The sequence below is a fragment of the Syzygium oleosum genome, unplaced genomic scaffold, assembly GCF_021117445.2.
Source record: "Syzygium oleosum isolate NSW1041296 unplaced genomic scaffold, Sole_v2.1 Sole_v2.42, whole genome shotgun sequence".
Lineage (NCBI taxonomy): Eukaryota > Viridiplantae > Streptophyta > Magnoliopsida > Myrtales > Myrtaceae > Syzygium > Syzygium oleosum.
Genome location: NW_026607526.1, coordinates 1,155,928 through 1,176,840, shown reverse-complemented (window position 1 = coordinate 1,176,840; position 20,913 = coordinate 1,155,928). Strand labels below are relative to the sequence as shown.

The following is a 20,913-nucleotide window of genomic DNA, read 5'->3' as shown; positions in this document are numbered from 1 at the left end:
AACAAAAAGTGTATTTTACTTCAAGAAAAATATGTTTGGAATGGGAGTCCATGTGAGGATTTTGTGTTCATGGCACCAGACGAAGGGATGTGTCTTCTTAAACATTGAATCATGGGACTGACCCTCTCATACACCACGAGAGATGCGAATCTCACAGTCCAGGTTCTGCCAGTCCTGAATGCCAAAGGAGCACAACAGCTGGCATGGACCTCGGCGATGAAGAGGCGTCCGTCAGCCCTCCTTGAATCTACATCGATCAAGGCCTTCAGCACTCAAGTAGTCATAGCCCATTCAAGATCTGTCTACCTTTTTATAACATTACATTCCACCTCCCCTTCCATAAGAAACATTGAGTCCCAAAAATCCACCGGGTTAATATGGTCATCCATCATGTTTGCTACCACGGTCCCAGGACAACGCTTGCTCGGACTATCACACAGAAACTCATGGTCTTCACAACCAATGGTCCATAGCCTCCTCGAGATGAGTGCTCGGTCGATAACCTCTTTGTAATTAGATCGCAAGCTCGCCTCGACTCACTGTATATCTCGAGCCTTGGAGAACCACCACACATCTCCTATAGTCCCAATCTCTTCAGACCCGGACGATTTGAGAGAGGCATAAAACCCACGACGCTAACTGCTATAGTCTCGAGTCATGGCTCCTCACAATGATTGGCCATGTTCCGAAGCCATTCCTGTGTATGACCTCCAAAAAGATTACTCGGGGTCTTTGAATGTGTTCGAGACTAAAAGCATACGAGTCTATGATCTGAAAGAGTTCCTCAAGAAGAAATTGCAGGTCCTTTGATTTGAACCGAGACCCTAAACAAAACGAATGCACTCGCGCTGCTTCAACTATCCCTTCCCTTCCCTTCCCTTCCATCTTACAAACTCACCATTACGATAGAACAACAGAAACATTGCTTCATCGAACCAATACACTGCACATGAGAGTACCTGCCGGCCCTTGGTCTAATAACAGAGAAACTGAGATCTGGGAAAGAACTCATTTCATTGATTATTTTCTCTCTACATTATTCTTTTTTACATCAAAACTGGGGCGAAAGGGCCGAGTTAATTAGGTCATATAAGGATATTAGCAGAGGTCAAAATTTGATATCTAAGAGCTATTTTTACACGAGGAAAGGTAAAAACATGGAGAGGGAGGGCCTAATTAAGATGCAGCAGCTAGAGGAGGGAGCGATTGAGAAGCTCCTCGGAAGAAACTCGGAGACGAAGTCGTCATGGTATCGTCCCTAGCCTCCTCATCGTCGTCTTCTTCGGCATCCCACAAGAAGTGCGCGTACGAAGCCATAACATAACTGCACCACCACCAAAACCAAAACCGTTCAATACAACCAACTTCCATAAGCCATACATGAACCATACTTGCAATTTCAAGAACAACCATAGTGGTAGCCAAATCGTTCAAATCAGTTCAACTAATCCTTTTCTTTCTCTAGTTATGTCCAAGCATTCAGGCTCAAATCACAAAATTGAATCCTTATTAATAGCTGACAAGATTGCTTACCAATCATCAGGGGCGGCTTTAACGGCCCGATCAAAGTAATTCTCCGCCCGTTCCGAGTCCTTATGGCTCTGCCATATCAGGTCTCCATACATGGACAGAACGTTTCCATCTTTCGGGTTCGCTAGAATTGCTCTCGCGCAGTACTCTTCGGCCTTCTCATGATCCCCTCGAACCTAATTCAGATTTCAAACCAAATCGTTAGAATAGAGGATTAGCTACATATCTCATGTTCCACCATCAAAGCCACATCGCTGAACAAAGAACAAAGATAAACAATTCAAGTCAAAGTTTCAAAAAGCTGTCGCTCTAGAATCCAATTCACTCGTATCAATATGTATATTATACATCAAATAGCTCCAAGCCCTTCTTCTAATAGAGAAGGAAGCCCACATAATTCATAACTTTCTGCTAAGAACCCATTTTTTTCTTGGTTTTTTTTTTTTTTTAAGGAAGAAAAACACTTCACTCGCCTCTTTCCCTTACTAAACAAACAAGAAAGACAGAAAACCAATTCTCACAACGCAAAACCAAACCAAAAATCAAAGAATCACAGGCAAAAAAAGATCATATTTTTAAGAAAAGCAAACCTCCTTCAAGAACCTCGCGTAATTGCCAAGAACGAGAGCATTCCCAGGATCAGCCTCGATCATCCTCTTGTAATACAAATCCGTGCTCTCCTTCCCGCCATTCGCATCCCAATCCTCGAACCTCCCCCCACCGTCACCGCCGTCCGATCCTCCGCCGCCGCCGCCGACGACCCCGCCCCCGACCAGGACGCTCGGGAAACCGGCGTCCCCCACCCGGACCCGGCACCCCGCGCCGGCCCCCTCATCGAGCCCCACCTCCTCCACGTCCTCCAGCGTGATCCCATTAAGGATCCCCGCGATGGGGGGCTTCCTCCTGGGCGGCACCGGGACGATGTCCAGCAGGTTGGACTCCGACCGGGCCCTGGCGACCCTCCTGCCCCTGCCCGGGAGGAAGTCCTCGACGGGGGAGAGCGCGGCGGAGGGGGAGGCGGTGAGCGAGATGGGCCGGGCTCGGGCCACGGCGGCGGGGTGGTGGTGGCGGCGGGCGGCGGCCGCCGCCTCGGGCTCCGGCGAGGCGGCTTGCTCCTTCGCGTGATGGGGCGCCCACGAGTTGAGGAGCGGCGTCGATGCGCTCCGCAGAAGCATCTCCTCTTCTCCTTCTCCTTCTTCTTCCCCCCTCTTTCGCTTTTCCGATCTCAGAGGAACAACGCAGATAGAGAGAGAGAGAGAGAGAGAGAGTGTGTGATATTTTTAGAGAGAGAGAGAGAGAGAGGTTGAAGAAGAAGAGGTGGCGCGTGGTTCGCTTTTATAGGAGGAGGAGGGCGGGGAGTACGGATGCGATCTCGGCCGTCGGTTCGGAGTCCCATCGAAGGGGCGGAAATGACCCGGGGGGGGTTTTCTCTCGGGAAAGGTGCACCTGAATGTCGGCACGCACGTTGTTTTCCGTTTTTAGATGAGGCCGGTTTCCGAGGAAAGGCCTCCTCAGTTGTTGTTTTGAACCTTTAACACTCTTTCTTTATTTAGTAAAAAAATGTGATATATGTTTAAAAAAAAAAGGGAAAAAATCACCAAAAATCTCGAACTTTCCCATCCGTGACACATTTACCCCGAACTTTTTTTTGTGACATCAGAAATCCCGAACTTTACATTTTGTAACACATTTACCCCAATGTATTTAGTCCATGGGCATTTTCGTCTTTTTTGCTTTCTTTTTTTTTTTCCTTTCCGGCGAGAGCGGCCCTCGCCGGCGTCGGGCGAGGGTCGCCCTCGCCTGAGTCGGGCGAGGGCCGCCCTCGTTCGACGCCGGCAAGGGCCCCCCTCGCCAGATCCGGCGAGGCCGACCCTCGCTGGGCGAGCGAGGGCGGCCCTCGCCCGACTCGGCGAGGTCGACCCTCGCTCGACGCCGCCGAGGGTCGACCTCGCCTGAGTCGGGCGAGGGCCGCCCTCGCTGGCCCAGGAGAGGGCGAACCTCGCCCGACGCCGGCGAGGCCCCCCTCGCCGGAAAGGAAAAAAAAAAAGAAAAAGCAAAAAAGACAAAAATGCCCATGAATTAAATACATTGGGGTAAATGTGTCACAAAAAGCAAAGTTCGGGGTTTTGGTGTCACAAAAAAAAAGTTCGGGGTAAATGTGTCACAGATGGCAAAGTTTGGGGCTTTTGGTGGTTTTTTCCCTTAAAAAAATGATCATATTTTTTAGAAAAATTGATGGTATTTTTCGATATTCGACTAAAATCTAAAAATAAATAAATAAATAATTTTTATTATTTGGAAAGGAAATAGTTTCCCTCAATTATGTAATCAAATGCCGAACAGGACCTTATTCAAATTTCCCCCTCCGAAATCGCAAATTCCCTCCTCAATCCCAAACCCTAAATTTCCTCGCCGGTCAAATCCTCCCTCCCCCAGCAAATTCTCTCACCCCGATCCCATTCCCCCGGTGAATCGAGCCGGAATTGGGTTCGCGACCGACTCCAAGATCCGCACCTCCCGTTCCCCCATTTTCTCCCTATGCTACCCCTCGGCGTTCTTCCCCAACCCCTAAACCCTACTCTCTTTTCGCGCGGTAGATGCTGCTACTCCACCTCTGCCTCGCCTCCTTCGCCGTGGCCGCCGCCGGAGCCTTCCAACCTCTCGGCTCGCCTCGGCTTCTTCGTGCTCAACTAGATCGACACAATTGAAAGGAGCACGAGCGGTCTGACAAGGACGAGACCCTCCGGCGGAAATGCGCCGAAATGCAACCCTGTTGCAGAGAACGAAAAAGTTCTCTTGGAAAACATTTTACTAGAAACAAACATAGCCTAAGTCGCAATTCATATGGTGTCGTGTATTCAACACCACTCGAACTTGATTATAAAGCTTATTTCTCGATAAAGTAGAAATGCAACAGTTTGGGTTTCAATCTTTAGATTGGTGCTTCATGTTCGAATCGCATTTTTGTTTCGTATCAGAAATTGCCATACTCGCGGCCATTCGAGGCAAGAAAGACAAATATGTGAATGGACCAAATTGAACGAATTGCCCCGGCATTAATGAACATTATCTCGAGTGACCCTTAATTTTAGAATTGGTGCTAATAATTGAACTCACAAAAAGAGGCAAATAAAACGTGAAACTCAACATTCCTTATCGGACTGGCTCGTACATTACCATTTCATTCCATTGCACGGTCGACATTGCATTGCCCCTTGCGCCATCGCTCGGGCGGGCCCCTTCATGAAGACGAAATCGCCCTAGCGGCGCCACCGGCATTAATGAACATTATCTCGAGTGATTAATTTTAGAATTGGTGCTGATAATTGAACTCGCAAAAAGTGACAAATAAAACGAGAAACTCGAAATCCCTTATCGGACTGGCTCGTACATTGCCATTCCATTCCATTGCACGGTCGATATTGCATTGCCCCTTGCGCCATCGCTCGGGCGGGCCCCTTCATGAAGACGGAATCGCCCGAGCGGGGCCACCGCTCGCTCGCTCGCTCGATGGAGCGCCGGCGGCCGAGATTCGACGCCCCCACGTGATCTCCATCACCCCCTTCCCCCCTTTTTCGTAACACCGCAATTTATCATCTCCCCCGCGAACCTGAAAACGAAAGAAAGGCGACCTTTCCCCATCTCCATTTCGGCGTCGTAAGTCCCCTCCATGTTGGGCAGTATTAACGGTTTTGCCACTGGTGCGCGCGAGTGGCTGGGCTTCGCTGTTTGTGGGCCCTGGTGGTCGCGCTAGGCTCAATTTGATTCGTCAACTCAAATCTCAATGCATCTTTCTATTGAGCGATTGGGACTGCGTGGGGGCATTTTCGTCATAATTTTCACATAGCATGTTAAGTCTACACACAAAGTTGGTTAGGTGCTTTGAGAGTCATGGACGCCTCAATACTCAGATTTGATTAATTTTTCGACATGTTTCTAGCTTAGCTTAAATCCGAGCTCGAAATCGAGCTTGCCGATACAGTGAGTCGGAAAAAAAGTGATGTCGCGATTATATGGACGATTAGTGTATAAGAGAAAACTCGACTACTCGATAAATTGGAGCTACTCAAGTCGGGTATTTTTAAGTTTGAGCTCCACTAGTATGAGCAGTCAAAGAGGATCAAGCTAAATTTGAATGATTCGTGTACTCGGGATTGCGAAAACATGTCATGGTTTTGGTGGCTCGCCTGCACGTGCCACGACGGTCCAACGACAATTTTGGGCGGGCCTAGGCATGTGCTTTCGACGCAAAGGAAGATATACTTGGAAAAAAGGATTTCAAAAGATAAGATTATTCTGAATAATGAAGTACCGTTTACAATGTCTCAAGTGCCTATTTATCCGGGAAAGTTTTCAAAATGCGCCCCGAAAATCTGCAAAACACGTCCGAAATCTTTGAAGGCCGAGAAATCAAGGAAAGCACACAGAATTTGGAGGTTTAAACATTGCCCAAACCGGCGTTGCCCGTGTGAGCTCTGAAGATATCGCAATCCTCTTCGATTACACGTCATAATTCCTCCCGGATCTTTTCAAGTTGACCATACATTTAAGGTGTGGACGGGACCGCCCGCTCTTATGACGCTCAAGGGTTTTTGCTGTTCTACATCGGCATTTCAGGTACAAGTCCCGCTTGGTTGGGTAACAAATTGTGTAAATTTTTTTTTTTGCCGAAAGACGAGTGCCGGCAACAAGCCGTGCTCGATTCGAAAAGTCTAGTCTCAGTCTATCCATGGATCGCCCTCTGCTCACAACAAGCCACGCTTGACTCGACTGGCGCTCACCATGCTTTGATATGGCGGCTCGCGCTCGACACTCGAGTGAAGAAGACAAAGCGCGATTAATGATTTCGTGAAAATCGATAGGGGGGTGGTGGGGGGGGGGGGAGAACACGATAAGTGGAGCCCGGCGGCCGGATTCAACGGTGCGAGCTCGAGCCGAGGGTCGCGGCCATCGCCCGCCAAGGGACGAAAGGCCAATCCCGAAAGCCCCACTGGGAACATACTTTTAGGGGCCCCAGTGATCGAATGTGCGCTTTGTCATGGAGAAAGCGATCGATCGATCGCAAGTTGGCCCGGCCCCGGGGCAGTTCGGTCATTTCACCTTCGCTTGGGGACATTAGAGATATTTTCTCAAAAAAAAAATTTTTTTCCTTAATTTCCCACCTTTTTTTTTTTTCACTTCCGGCTACTTGGGTCTTGGTCGAACTGTTTTGCCGGTTTTACTATCATGGGAAAGTGGAGAGGGGTTTTGGAGGTGGGGGCACATGATTGAAGTAGACATCTTTTGTTCATGAGCCAAGATTTCATAAGTAGGAAGGAAGAAAGAAAGGCTTCTTTCTCTTGCGGGCTCGCCGTGTAAAAGTAATTGTGACGGACGTGATATTATTGATTGATTTTAATAATTATTACTAAAAATTGTATTGGCTATGAAAAGTTTGCAGATAGAAGATGAGAGGTTGCAACTTTTAAGAAGATAAAATATTCAATATGCTCTGATGGCAAGCACTTATCGAAGACATCTATTGATAACTTATAAGAGGAGTCTGGTCCTCTATTCATCAACACAGACAACGACGATAAGTTGTATTCTATTCTCATCGTTTATTCTATTTTTGCAACAATCGAAAGCTCGAGGTTATTGCTTTCTTAAGGTTATTACTTTTTCGAGGCTATTGGTATAGATAAATGTATGCCTCAATCCCTCTTTTTGTCGAACAAATCATGAAGATCTTAGATTCTTTTATTATGAAATTCCGCATTATCAATTACATTATCACTAATAGGGTGCCGCCGTGTACGGGCTCGATTCAGATTAAGTTTGACAAGGCATCGCATGACAACCCGAGATTTGCTTCGGCCGTCGGATTGCTTGGAGATGAAGGGTGCGACTGACGGAGTCGGCTTTAGTCTAAAGACACACTTAGGAGCCGTATTTGTTGGAACGAACGAGGCTTTTGCTTTAGGTCTCTAAAAATATCGAGTTCACGGTAGATTCGAAGGCCGTCGTGCAGTTGCTCGTGCCTCCTTCCGCCGATAATCGTAATCCTCGTGATCAAGGTCTACTTGAACGCGAGGATACTCTTGTACGGGGTGCTTAACACATGTTTGCTTCGAACTAAACTGTACAGTAAGACTCTTCATAACAATTAAGAGGAGTTTCATGAGCCGCGTAACATCATTTTGGCGTCGAAAATACGGCCGTTTCGGTCTCCTCTGTCACCCATTCAAAAGAAGTTTCGGAAAAGGTCGGAAAGAGCCCCCAACTTGAAGAGTGTCCTTAAGCATATGGTGATGGAGAAATCAGAGCAAAACATCATGGCCATCTCCATCTATGGAAAGCTGATGATAACAGGAGAGACTGTAAAGAGATGTGGTTTCAAGATAGCAAAATCTTTTGCAAGGACCACTGGAGAGACAGAGACAGAGAGAGAGAGAGACTTTTCAAACCCCATTAACAAATCATGAAGATCTAAGATTCTTTTATTATGAAATTCCACATTATCGATTACATTATCACTAATAGGGTGCCGTCGTGTACGGGCTCGATTCATATTAAGTTTGACAAGGCATCGCATGGCAACCCGAGATTTGCTTCGGCCGGCGGGTTGCTTGGAGATGAAGGGTGTGACTGACGGAGTCGGTTTCAGTCTAAAGACACTTAGGAGCCATATTTGCTGGAACAAACAAGGCTTCTGCTTTCGGTCTCTAAAAATATCGAGTTCACGGTAGATTCGAAGGCCGTCGTGCAATTGCTCGCGGCTTCTTTCGCCGATAATCGTAATCCTCATGATCAAGGTCTACTTGAACACGAGGATACTCTTGTACGGGGTGCTTAACACATGTTTGCTTCGAACTAAACTGTACAATAAGACTCTTCATAACAATTAAAAGGAGTTTTATGAACCGCGTAACATCATTTTGGCGTTGAAAATACGGCCTTTTCGGTCTCCCGTCACCCATTCAAAAGAAGTTTCGGAAAAGGTCGTAAAGAGCCCCCAACTTGAAGAGCGTCCTTAAGCATATGGTGATGGAGAAATCAGAGCAAAACATCATGGCCATCTCCATCTATGGAAAGCTGATGATAACAGGAGAGACTGTAAAGAGATGTGGTTTCAAGATAGCAAAATCTTTTTGCAAGGACCACCGGAGAGAGAGAGAGAGAGAGAGAGAGACTTTTCAAAACCCATTAACAATTTGTGCGAAGGAGATTCCATGTGATTTTGGGCAGGGAAAATGTAAGCCTCAAGGAGCATTTTCGATGATATGTACAGGTGCGGACAAGTACACAAGTGGAGGAGAAACATCAGTCTCCATCCACTTCCTACTGCCTGAGAGAGATCAGTTTGTTTCATTCCATTTCACGTCGCTTTTGCTTTGGAAAAGATCATCATGGTGGACCCATTCACGTGCCTCGGAAAAATTATCTAAAAAGTCTTAAATTTATTGCACTTTTATCAATTCAGTCGTGAACCTTTTAATTGTGCCAATTGAATTTTAAATATTTTCACATTTTGCTAATGGGGTCAATCTGGTCAATTTTTAGTGGAAATCGCTAACATTAACGTTAGCCGTCTTACATAGCTCGGTCGGCGTTAACGTGAATAATTTTTAATAATATTTTAATATTTTTTTCGAATTTTTATTTTTAATTTTTTTCTTTTCCTCCCTTTTCCTTCTTTACTTTTTTCATTTTCCTTTTTTCCTCCGCCGGCCATTGTCGGGCCTCATCAATGGACGGCGACCTCCGCCGGCCTCAAGCAAGGGCCCTCACCTGAGGTTGATGGAGTTTGCTGGCCATTGATGAGGCCCGATGATGGTCGGCGGAGGAAAAAAGGAAAATGAAAAAAGTAAAGAAAAGGAAAGGAAAGGAAAAAAGTAAAGAAGGAAAAGGGAGAAAAAGAAAAAAATTTTTAAAAAATTTAAAATTATTAACATCAGCGCCGGTCGTGTTATGTAGGACGGCCGGCATACACGTTAGCGATTTCCGGATTGATTCAATTGGCAAAACGTGAAAATGTTTATGACTCAATTGTCACAATTAAAAGGTTCATGATTGAATTGATAAAAATGCAATATGTTTAGGATTTTTTAGACAGTTTTCCCAACATACTTCTATTTGCCTTCTTCTTTTGCTAAAATCTTTACAAGTTTCGGTTCCTCAAGCACAAAAACTGTTCAGTGACCACGATGCCAATGAAAGGCACTACAATATGAAACGGTTGGTTTGAAATCAATTGGCATTAGACACGGCAAGGGACTATGCTCGAATCGCAAAGCCCGGCGGGATCGATCGTATTCATCTTAGACTTGAATACAAATCTAGCATGTGAGATTGTCATCAGATAATTGGTGTTGATTTCATTGGTCGAGAAAACTAAGAGATGTTCCGCTTCCAATTTTAGCTCGATGCACCAGCCATTCACTTGTCTCTGCACTACACTGAACCTCATCAGTTGACCCAAAAGCATAATGAACCTGGTCTTTCGGACCTGTTCTGCGTCAGAACACAGCACAGAATTGTCAACCGGCTAATCGGTAAAACCGTGGTCAGGTTTGCTAGGTGCGGTTTTGAGTTCCACAGACGCAAACTTTGTAGGAAACTCAATCTGAAGAGCCAAACGAAGCACGCAACCACCATCAACTCTTAAATTGTGTCGCGACACAATTGGTTTCGCAAGATAAATTTGCCTTACTAGCATTTCCAAATCTCTTAGTTACACCTGTTTTAGTCCCAATAACCATGACACTTTCAGAATGAACAGCCGAAAAGGTGGGTAGAATGAAAAGCCTTCGCCTCATCATAAGATGTGCTGCTGCATCAGTACACTCGTTGAAATGCCATTACTGCAGATATCCAGATTACCGATGCCATACATTTCTCCAGTGACAGAAAGGGGGTGGCGAATTCACAGAGGTGCTTACAGTGTCTTTTGGTATAAGCTAGTGGTTCGCTTATGGTTCAGCTTTAACCTTCACATCGCCATTTGGCAAGGAACTTTGTGCTTGAGCCAGCCGCTTCGCTTCCTGTATCAAGAAAACACTATGAGGACTCTTTTTCTCAGATCAGAAACATTTTTATAATACATTCACCATGAAATGAACCACTAGGGGACACTGCCCAGTATCGACATTTCCATGAATACAATCAGCTCTACTATTGCGAGATTAGATACAATCAGCGACTTTTTAGTTCAAAAGAGCCTGCCAAGCTCAAATTGATTGTCCAGAGAATGAACATGAATTGATGACTGATTTATAAAATTGATGACAAAATGATGGTGAAGACTTCATCTAGTGTTGGATATGACTACTTGTTTAAAAGCCCACTAATAATTTTTCAAAGGTTAGTATAATAATTTCATGCAACCTTCACATACCCACCATTACACTCTCACTTTATGAGAAAACGAGCACGGGAAACTGGCCACAAATAATCATGACTTTTATGGATGCTTAATCCCCGCCATCAATTATTCATGATATTTTTGCACTATATATTCCAGTTATATCTGTTTGTCATTATTAAAAGATTCTACCTGACAAGAAAACTAAAATTGAAGATATAAAGCTACACGTTTCTGAGCCTCTAATGCTTCTGAGCTACGGTACTCCTAGGCCTACCCCCTACTTAAAATGCCATCTGCAACATTGCTAACTACCTACCCCATATAACTCATCCTTTGTGATATTTGATGATGGATAGTCAACTTAAACACTCAAAGATTCCATTTTCTTCAGAGATTGCTTTCAAACACACAAGCCAAGGGATGACTACCCAAAAGTAAACAACTGGAGAAGAGGAACCTAAATGAAATGAGAACTTACAGAAGCAGAAGGTGCTCTTATCTCTCTAAACAACAATGACCAATAATAGATCCAACCATGTTGCATGATGCTTTTAGTTTTCAAGCTTTAAGTCCAAGCTTAAGGAGGAGCTCGGAACGAACTTTTCTTTTCAAGCTTTTTTAACTTTCAAATTCATATTTTGAAATTAGACTTGCATTCAAAATCAAACTCCTTAAATCTATCAAATTGTGCACATATTACATTTAAAATCACCTACCTGTATTTCTTCATAAGTTCTTAGAATTAAAATAATTCTTCATATTAGCGAAAAAGTAAAAGATGCTTTGAGAAAAGCTTATAGATGAACCAACAGGGCAATTACTTTTAGCATTTGTAACGTATCTAATACTAGTCACCTCAGAACTTTTCAAGACATACAAACATTTACATTTATAGTCATTGAAATTAGTTCAAACTTTAGATGAAGTTAAAATTAATTATTTCTGAAGTTGCTTGTCTGGATGGCTTTTAGCCCAACGTAAAACGCACTTAAGTTGGTATCAGTGCTTCAAGATTATATTTTCATCAAAAAGGAGTGATCTCTAACACCAAAGCCAAGTTATGTGAAAAAGCAATAATAGCCCACTGGAGGAGAGGACCTAGGAATAATAAGAACTTACAGCAGCAGAAGCTGCTCTTATATCTCTAAAAGAATCAGCCTCATCTGGGAATGCTTGATCAAGTTCCTCTAGAAGATGCCTGCGTAGACCCTGATAAAGGTGAAAAACAAAGATTAGTAAGAAAACACTTCTTGTATCAGGAAACAAGGATTGTGTACGTTTTACAGAGAAATGGTACCTTGAAGGCATCAGTTTTTCCCTTTGTAATTTGATTTTTCGCAATGCAACTATTGATGACGTCCTTTGTAAATCCATCTGGATTCTTGCCATCATCAATCAAGCTGAATAACAGCAAACAACAAGTTGAATGTGCGAACCTAGAAATGCTTCTAGCAAGTATTAAAGATCGAGATCGCCGACTCACTTAAGGACCTCCACTGGAACCTGAATGTTGCACTTTTCTGATAATTTCGCCATGTTGTCGAGCTCCAAGACAAGAGAATTTCTGGACGCCCCAGATTAGTGAGATCAGTTGAAGTATACATATAGAAATCTTCAGAACTTCTAAGTCTAGTGCTACAGAAGGAGCTAAGATTAAGAGCAAAATTACATGCGCTGGAGGAGAGGGAGTTGAAGGCCAGTATTGAAGGATGAGACATTGAGGTAGAGTTGATGGAGGAGACCCAGAGTTTTCTGGATGGAATTGATAACCTGATTGAGGTCCTGCTTCGGATCATCTTGTGAAGTTGTAACATCATTTTGGGGATTTATCACCCCATTTCCACCACTCACACCCATGCTTGCCACAGTATTCTGTGATGGATCCATATTAGTTATTTCTCAGTCTTCCAATGTAAAGCAATCAATAATCTGTGTCGTCTACTGATCACCTGCACAGATACAAGAAATGAAACAAATAATTTTAATGGAGTGAGGAATGCGATACACGTTATGTTTGTTAGACAGAGAGATTTAAAGAACTAAATCCATATTCCCTATGTCATATGAATGTGCCAACATGCCCTGAAGCCAACATCATGTGTACTAAAAAGAGAACCACAAAACACATCATGTGCATTAGATAAACAGGTTTAAAAGGACTACATCGCGATTTCACATATCAGATACATGTACCAACATGCAATGAATAAAAATTTGTATATTAGATAAAAACCACCACGCACACCATTTCTATTAGAGTTCCAATATCACAAAATGCGCCAAAGTGCAGCGAAGAAAACATAGACTCGGGATGCATTAGAAATAATTCGCGACTTCTCTAAGTTTAACCGTCAGACACAACTTCCTCTGCTAATGGCTAGGTAGCACCGACACGCTCACCGGACACGCCGGCGACACGCGAGTCCGGAGCAAAAGGGAGAAAGGGAAGAAAGAAAAAGTACCCCTCGCGTCAGATCTCTCGCTCGCCAGGGCAATGAACAAGGAACACGTACCGCATGATCCCGACCCCCCTTTCGACAGCAAGTGCCCCGTTGATCTCTGGAAGTGGTGGTGGCAATCGATGGTGTCGGCGATCGACGTCAACAACGAAGAGGAGGAGGGAGAGGAGGAAGGAGCCTTCGCGGTTCCGTCTCGTCCAGGACCTTTCCCACGCAAAGGGATCTCCCCACAAATCGGAGGCTCGGATGCTGCGAACCCCCACGACGACGAAGAATCCTCTCGGAGAGATGGCGAAATGGAGAGGTGGTGGGGGGGATCTGGGAATCGGTCGGGGATCGGGGGTAAGGGAGGATCTGTGGAGATCTAGGGTTTGGGATTGAGGAGGGAAATTTGCGATTTCGTCTGGTTGCGAGAGGGAGCGAGAGAAGGGAAAGGAAAGGGCTAATCTTTTTGCGGGCACGTGGGCAGAAAGGCGCCCTTACAGTACGACTTGGAGGAAGAAAACGAAACTGGGTATCAAAGTTTTACTATATTACACCTGTTAAATGGATCTTAAAATCCATATATAACCTGTTAATAAATGAATCAATACAATTTTGAATAGCCTAAAGTTTTAAGCTTATCATAAATGGATCTTAATGGGGTTGAGTGTGGAACCCATTTCCAATCCACCCATTAAGCCCACCCCATTTTATAAAAATAGATTTTTTAAAAAATCAAAATTATTTTTATTTTTATCCTTTTCTTTTCTTTCTTTTTTTCTTTTTTTAGACCGGTGGCCGCCACCGCCACAAGCGAGAACGACCTCGCCGGAGGTCGCGAGGCTGGGCTCGCCAAAATCGACTAGGCTCACCGGAATTGGGCGAGCTAAGGGTTTGCCCGAGGCCGGTGAGCTCGTCCTTGCCTGTGGCCAGACGCCGGCCGCTGTCATGGTTGGCCACTGGCCAAAAAAAAGGGAAAAATAAAAAATAAAAAATGGATTTTTTTAAAAATAAATATATATTAAAATTAATAAAATAAAAATAAAAAATAATTAAAAATTGTATTATATGAAAATTTTTTACTAGTATAATTTTTAAAAAAAGTCATAAGAAACAAAATTTCCTATATTGAGTTAAATATAGAAGTGTTTTAGCAATATGGGTCAAGTTAGGTATGGGTCGAGTCGGGATATTTATATTACAAATAAATGGATCATAAACGGGTTAATGAGTCAATTTGGGTCGGACCATTTATGACTCGACCCAACCCACCCGTTTAATAGGTCTGATTCACACGGCATAATAAAATATGTCATATATAATTTATCAAATTAATTTGATTTTTTTATTATTTATTTAATGGTGAATTTTTATTAAATTAATTTGATTAAAATAATCATAAAAATGATAATTTATCATGTATATATAAAAATATATATTTAATATACAATGTATCCCAACGTGTAAGAATTATCTACCTTTTGAAAAATGACGTGTCGCGTGTCGCGTCGCGTATGGTATCGCGTGTCGGTGCTACGTAGGGCTTCCGCCAGCAAAAAGGCAAGAACATGCTGACAAATGTTCAAGGACTTCTTCTGTCCCTCAAAATCACATATAAAATGATAAAAACAAGGAAATTTGATGCCATGTATCTAGGTGAATAAGAAGGAAAAAAATCAACCAGCATTAAAAGTGGGTCGCAAGGTCTCACCAAAAAGGCATCCAGATCTGATTACATCACACAGAGCATATGTTGGGCTTTCGCCGAAAGACATGGGGAGCAGAATAGCTGCATAGAAACATTAATCGATGGAATAAGTTCAAAGGGAGGTCAAAGTTTGAAGTTTTACATCCATGGTATTGAACTTAAGCATAAAATGACATTCGATCATTCTTTTATTTATCCTCTCCCAAAATGCCATTATAACATCGTGATATGGTCCAAAAAAACACCATCATAGAGAAAACAAAAGAAGTTTGCACAATAATTCGATAAGCTCCAAAACAACCATAAGATGCGGAAGGGGAAAGTCGCTACTGTGCCAAGCTCTCGCTCCTAAGACCCTAAATTCGAACCACTAGGAAAACCCAACACTCCTTAAACTAAATACATACAAGCCCAAGCGCGAAACCTTACGATCTCGGCATAACTCCGGCAAGCCCCTACATCGACTCATCTCCGAGCAATTACCCAAGAGCTAAAGACACCCATGAATACACAAGCTTTACCCTTAGAAACCAAAATTCAAACCAATATAAATAGCGCAAGAGAGGGTACAACTACAACGGGATCTTCGCATCCAAATTTGAACACAACCTTTTCCGATGGTAAACCCTCCAACCTCCATTAAGCAAAGACCCAGCCGTCCAGAATCAATGCAACATCCTCAAATCAGAATTAAAAAAAAAAAAAAAAACCCCCATCTCAAATTCGTCCATCTCAGCGCATCCAAATTGGGTTTCCCCCAACACTCAGCGTACAAGCTTCACGCACCCAGCAGAGGGATGTGCATCATCTAACCGGACACAATCCTCGTACTCAGGACAAATCATTTACCTTTTGTGTAGAAGAAGAACGTCAAAAAACAGTCTCGCTTTCAGATGCTAGGGACCCATTTGAACGAGACCCGGACAAGATCCAATCTAGAGAGGCTTCCCACGTATTGACCCGATGACTTAAACCAATTAAGTAAGTCAACCGCTTTCTCTTGATGAAGCAAAAAAGAGAGGTGTAAGATGGACCTAAAGTCATTTATCGCGTGAGATTCTGTGAGACCGCTATCAACTGTTCTAAAAGCTTAAACTGTTAGATGAATACACAGTTTAATATTTCATTAATCTAACATTTCCGTCACGTTTAGTCTGGTCTTTTTTTTTTGCCTAGTACTAAGCGTGGATATATTTAATTGAGGAAGCAAATAGGATCTGGAAAAATTTGAACTCAAAACTCCTGGCTCTGATACCATGTGAGAGTTTGTGGAATCACTGCCAACTGTTCTAAAAGTTTAGGCTTTTAGATGAAAGCATAGGGTGATAGAATATTTAAATCCCACAATATTTCATATGATATCAAAGCAGGAGGTCATGAGTTTGAATCCTTCCAAGCTCCTATTTGGTATCACATTTTTTTTTATCGGATGTCTCCGAAGAGACTGTTTGGTATCACATACTAGCTCACGTATGTTATGACATAGAGTATGTGCAGAGAGGATTGCTAAACAGAAGATCTGATACATCTAACTGGTAGATCATTAATTCACGAAAGGGCAACGTTAGATGCAAAGGATCTACATCTTGATCTAAGTTCTTGGGCGAAAAAGACATTTTGTACACAGATTATAAACCTTAGGATCATCGAACTCAGGGCACAAAAGGGATGATGATTGGCTTCATTCCTCGGAAGTATCGGGCCAAAAATGCCAATTGATTTTCTTTCTAATAGGTCTTCTACAGCTGTACTCATCATTTATCACCACTGGCCCTCTTCGGATAATCGAGAGGGGAGCGAATAAAGAGAACAAGGAAAAAGATGTCGATTATTGATTTTCTTTGAGTTTTTTGGCGTCACCTCGAAACCCTACTCCTCAAGCTAACGTCTATCCTTTCGACCAAAAAAAAAAAAAAGCTAACGTCTATCCTCGGAGATGGCGCCTTTCAGGACAGGTCATGGATCCACCCGGAGCACAGGCTCCAGCCAACCGATCGGCGCGACCTGTTCTACTGCACGGCGTGCAAGGAGATCGGGTTCGGGCGCTCGTACTCCTGCGAGCCGTGCGCGGTCCACGTCCACAAGGAGTGCGTGTCTCCACCTCCCGCCCTGTCCCATCCTCTACTGGAGTATACCGATGATCTCTCTTTTGTTCGAAGCATCCAAACTTATGACACCGAAACCGACACCGACACCGAGGCCGACACCGACACCGACGGCGGCAGCAAATTTTGCAGGGCATGCTCCAAGCCGCTGCGTGGTTGCGGATCCATGTCTGCCGGTGGAAAGAGCAGCTTCCACCCATGTTGTCTTCACCTTGATAGATTCATAAAAGTTAACGGGTAAGTCATTTGTTTGTTTTATCTACTTAGGTGAGTTATTTATCCACATGATGGAGTCGGAGAAATTCTACAGCGCTTGATTTAAACGATATCTTTATTATCATATGCAAGAAACAACATTGCGTAGTAAAATAATGCAAGTTACTTTTTTGTTTAAGACCGATATAAAAAAATTACTATTATTGAAGTAATTTTAATTTAGTGAAGTATTTTTAGTTTATTATGTGAAATTCCATCGTTTCAAGTATGAACACTCTAGAATTTACTTATTACGTCAGTATTTCACTTTATAAAAACTTAATTTTATGAAAGCTTATGAGTTCTTACTTGTCTAAGTTACAAACAAGAAAAAATGACATAAATGGTCTCTGAACTTTAGTTTAGTGTGCAATGTCGTCCCTAAATTTTTAATTTATTTGATGTGTTCTATGAACTTTAGCTCAATGTGAAATGTTGTCTTTGTGATTCTTGAACTTTCGGTTCATATTTAATCTAGTCCCTAGATAATATGAAAAATGGTAACATTAAATATTTTCATATAGTCCGGAGACTAGATTGAACGTGTATCAAAAGTTTATGAACCACATTAAATAAATTAAAAGTTTAGGAATGACATTGCACATTAGGATAAAATTCAGGGAACACGTTGAATAAATAAAAAATTCAGGGATGACATTGCATAATGGGCCAAAGTTCAGGGACCATTTGTGTAATTATCCCTATAAACAACTATAGTAAAAGATGAATGTTTCCTATTGATCCTTAATTACGAAAAAGTAATTAAAATAAATTTTGGTAGATTTGTGTAAAAAAAAAAATGTGGTCATTACATGTGAGATTCAAGTTTTGTTTTGGTTCTTGATAGGGAGAAGCTCAAGCTTAAGACGAAGAACATACCGTGGAAATGCAACTGGTACAAGAAGGAGTTGATCCGGGATCAGAGAACTGTTATCCCGAGCTGGTCATACGTCTCGGTGGGCAAGAATCGCCGTTTTCATGTTGGGTGCGTCCAAGACATGATGCTCGAGAGCTGGAGAGATGGCGGCATTGATCAGCCTGTACGAGGAAAGGAAGAGGACAGCACCGCCAACTTCACAACATGCCTAAGCTTCAAGATCAAGCTCCCCATTGATCCTGAAGAAGAAAGAGATGCCGACCCTTCGGAATCAGCGACGCAGAAGTTGGCGGATTACCTACTGAAGGTCCGCGATGGGAATGATCCTTTGACTGCGGCCACGGGAGATCCGGCAAACGAAACAATCGAGCTCCTCAGCGACGCCTTGGAAGCTCTCAAGAGTGGGGTGGAATCAGCGACGAAGAAGGAGGCGGATCCCAAAATGGACATCCGCCCTTCGAAATCAGAGAAGCAGAAAGCTGTAAGGAGTGGGGTGGGGTCTGGGTCCTGCAAGGTATGGGAGAGAACTAAGTTCCTGTGGCGAAAGCTGCTTCTCAAGATACGGCAAGGGATAGCCCGGCTGGCCGACAGTCCAGTCGGCCGTGCCGGCCGCAAGACCTGGACCACGGTCATGCAACCATCCAAGCTGTGGGAGTTCATCCGTCCCCTTCTGCAATGGCTTCACTCCATGTTATGTGAACTAGCAAGTCGGATGTTGATCGGGACGTACTTGCTGGCAGGTCGACTCCCGTATGATGCCCAGGCGTACTCGATGAATTAGGAAAGGAAAAGGAAATGTTCGAAGTTTTACAATTAAACGTTATAATTAAAACTCGTAGCGTCTCGTCTTGTGATCTCTCTCTAGTTTCGCCGAACTTTTGTGGTGTCAAAAGCAGTGCTTTCGGAGTAATGTGTTATGAATTCTTGGATGCTTGATGAACTTATTGGCTATGAAATGTTTGTGCGTACGTGCGTGGGCTACTTTGTTCCTTTTTTTTCTGGCCCTTTGTTCTTGATAAGTAGGTGGACATTTGTTTTTGGGGCCGAATTTTGAAGGCACTTGCAGGACATGAGTACTATGGGGGGCAATGATCAACATGCCTTGAAAATAGTTCATTAACTTCTCAAAAAGGTACGTGAGATCCTAAAAAAGATGGTCTGCACCCAATTATTCGCAACTAAACAAAAAAATGAAGAATTTGAAAAATATTTTCCTGAAAATGATCGCCCGTATCTATTACAAAAATGAATAAACAAAAAAAAATTTCATTGTCTACGAAAATATTTAGGCACAAATTATTGTCGATAATAAAAACATTTTGCATCGATATTATTTTTTCAGAAAATATTATTTAAATTAATTATTTTCCGTGAAACAAACGGGCTCTAACAATTTGAATATCTTTTAATCTGTGCGGTGCTAGCACTTAGTGTTAGCGGATTCAACAAAAGGAAATAATTCTATCGCAAGGAAAACTACATTAAACTAGGTTCATAATTGAGTGGAGTTATTGATTATAATTTTTTTTTTGTTGTGACCTGGACTTCTTGAGTTTTATTACATTGTTGGAAAAAATTAAGTGGTATCGAAACTCAAAAAAACAGTGAGGTCAAATTACATATACTTAAAAATAATAATGGGAGCAATTGGTTTCCAAATAAGGTAAAAAAAAAGCTGCCATACTTGCTTGGACCCAAAATACTTTTGTGCGCGTGTGGCGGGGGGATAGGGATCCGTCATGTGAGTATTTTGTTGTGGGCTCAGACAAGCCTGTACGTCGCCTGAAAGAGTTCAAACACCGAGCTAGCCTTCCTTTAATAGATCTTTCCCAAGGGGCGAATTGCATCGTTAGTACCGACCATACTATGCCTAACTAAATTTGAGCATTGAGTCCTTCGAGTGAGACAGACAAAAGGCTTCGGCACGCCAATTGGTTAGGTCTATCGTGGCCATAATCAGGAGAGTGGTATAAGCTCCCAAACAGCTTGTGTATGGGAGGGCAACCGCATCTTTAGAGATCCTCCAAAGTGATATTTTTCTTATCCCCATAATCTAGCATAAACACCACTCCCACAATTCAGTTGCGTCAACCCTTGTTGACATCTAGATTATCACCTTCAAGACTTCACATTTCATAAGTAGACTAAGGTGGTTTTGATTAATTAAGCTTGGGGCAAAGAGGTAATATGACCGCCATTCAAGGATAGAGAAATAATTTCAGCGCTCATTCAGCACATGTGCAATTGAAAGAAGGGAAAAAACCACAAAAAATCTCAAATTTTGTCCATTATGACACATTTACTCTAAAAACAATTTGTGACACAAAAAATCTCAAACTTGTACTTGTGTAATACATTTACTCTCCATCAAGCTTTCGTTAATGAACACTGTTAAAAATCTTCCTACATGTACAACGAAATGCAAATAATGTTGACATGGTGCCCACGTGGCTTAAATGAAATAAAAACGATGTTGTTTTAGTTGAAAAATCATCTGATAGAACTTTAACATAAGATAAATGTGTTACGCGGGTACAAATTTGAAGTTTTTTATGTCGCAAGAAATTTTTTTTGGTAAATGTGTCATAATGAACATAGTTTAGAGTTTTTAATGTTACAAATACAAGTTCGGGATAAATGTGTCACAGTGA

At 42.8% G+C, this 20,913-nt stretch overlaps 3 protein-coding genes across 3 annotated transcripts; 1 reads left to right on the top strand and 2 right to left on the bottom strand.

Annotated features, from left to right (window-relative positions):
• Positions 1-997: 997 nt before the first annotated feature.
• LOC115691242 (uncharacterized) lies at positions 998-2,792 on the bottom strand. The gene is made up of 3 exons (XM_030617841.2): positions 2,121-2,792; positions 1,534-1,706; positions 998-1,324 (listed from the first exon to the last, which is right to left on the bottom strand). The coding sequence occupies exons 1-3, from the start codon at positions 2,703-2,705 to the stop codon at positions 1,177-1,179; spliced, it is 906 nt and encodes a 301-aa protein (XP_030473701.2). The 5' UTR covers positions 2,706-2,792; the 3' UTR covers positions 998-1,176.
• Positions 2,793-10,194: 7,402 nt separating this feature from the next.
• LOC115691251 (mediator of RNA polymerase II transcription subunit 10b-like) lies at positions 10,195-13,466 on the bottom strand. Its single transcript, XM_030617846.2, has 6 exons — positions 13,339-13,466; positions 12,546-12,825; positions 12,360-12,440; positions 12,174-12,276; positions 11,996-12,085; positions 10,195-10,553 (listed from the first exon to the last, which is right to left on the bottom strand). The coding sequence occupies exons 2-6, from the start codon at positions 12,761-12,763 to the stop codon at positions 10,482-10,484; spliced, it is 564 nt and encodes a 187-aa protein (XP_030473706.1). The 5' UTR covers positions 12,764-12,825; positions 13,339-13,466; the 3' UTR covers positions 10,195-10,481.
• Positions 13,467-16,733: 3,267 nt separating this feature from the next.
• Positions 16,734-19,115, top strand: LOC130136115 (uncharacterized). Its single transcript, XM_056306196.1, has 3 exons — positions 16,734-16,772; positions 16,976-17,367; positions 18,233-19,115. The coding sequence occupies exons 1-3, from the start codon at positions 16,734-16,736 to the stop codon at positions 19,041-19,043; spliced, it is 1,242 nt and encodes a 413-aa protein (XP_056162171.1). The 3' UTR covers positions 19,044-19,115.
• The last annotated feature ends 1,798 nt before the right edge of the window (positions 19,116-20,913 follow it).

Excerpts from the sequence above, each read along its gene's own strand:
- LOC115691242 (XM_030617841.2), bottom strand. The coding sequence starts at position 2,705 with ATGCTTCTGCGGAGCGCATCGACGCCGCTCCTCAACTCGTGGGCGCCC. Across the intron at positions 1,707-2,120 it reads ACGCGAGGTTCTTGAAGGAG|GTTCGAGGGGATCATGAGAA; the intron begins GTTTGCTTTTCT and ends AATCTGAATTAG. Across the intron at positions 1,325-1,533 it reads AAAGCCGCCCCTGATGATTG|TTATGTTATGGCTTCGTACG; the intron begins GTAAGCAATCTT and ends GTGGTGGTGCAG.
- LOC115691251 (XM_030617846.2), bottom strand. The coding sequence starts at position 12,763 with ATGGATCCATCACAGAATACTGTGGCAAGCATGGGTGTGAGTGGTGGA. Across the intron at positions 12,086-12,173 it reads GAAAAACTGATGCCTTCAAG|GGTCTACGCAGGCATCTTCT; the intron begins GTACCATTTCTC and ends CACCTTTATCAG. Across the intron at positions 10,554-11,995 it reads TAAGAGCAGCTTCTGCTGCT|GAAGCGAAGCGGCTGGCTCA; the intron begins GTAAGTTCTTAT and ends TTCTTGATACAG.
- LOC130136115 (XM_056306196.1), top strand. The coding sequence starts at position 16,734 with ATGCCAATTGATTTTCTTTCTAATAGGTCTTCTACAGCT. Across the intron at positions 16,773-16,975 it reads CTAATAGGTCTTCTACAGCT|GACAGGTCATGGATCCACCC; the intron begins GTACTCATCATT and ends GGCGCCTTTCAG. Across the intron at positions 17,368-18,232 it reads AGATTCATAAAAGTTAACGG|GGAGAAGCTCAAGCTTAAGA; the intron begins GTAAGTCATTTG and ends GGTTCTTGATAG.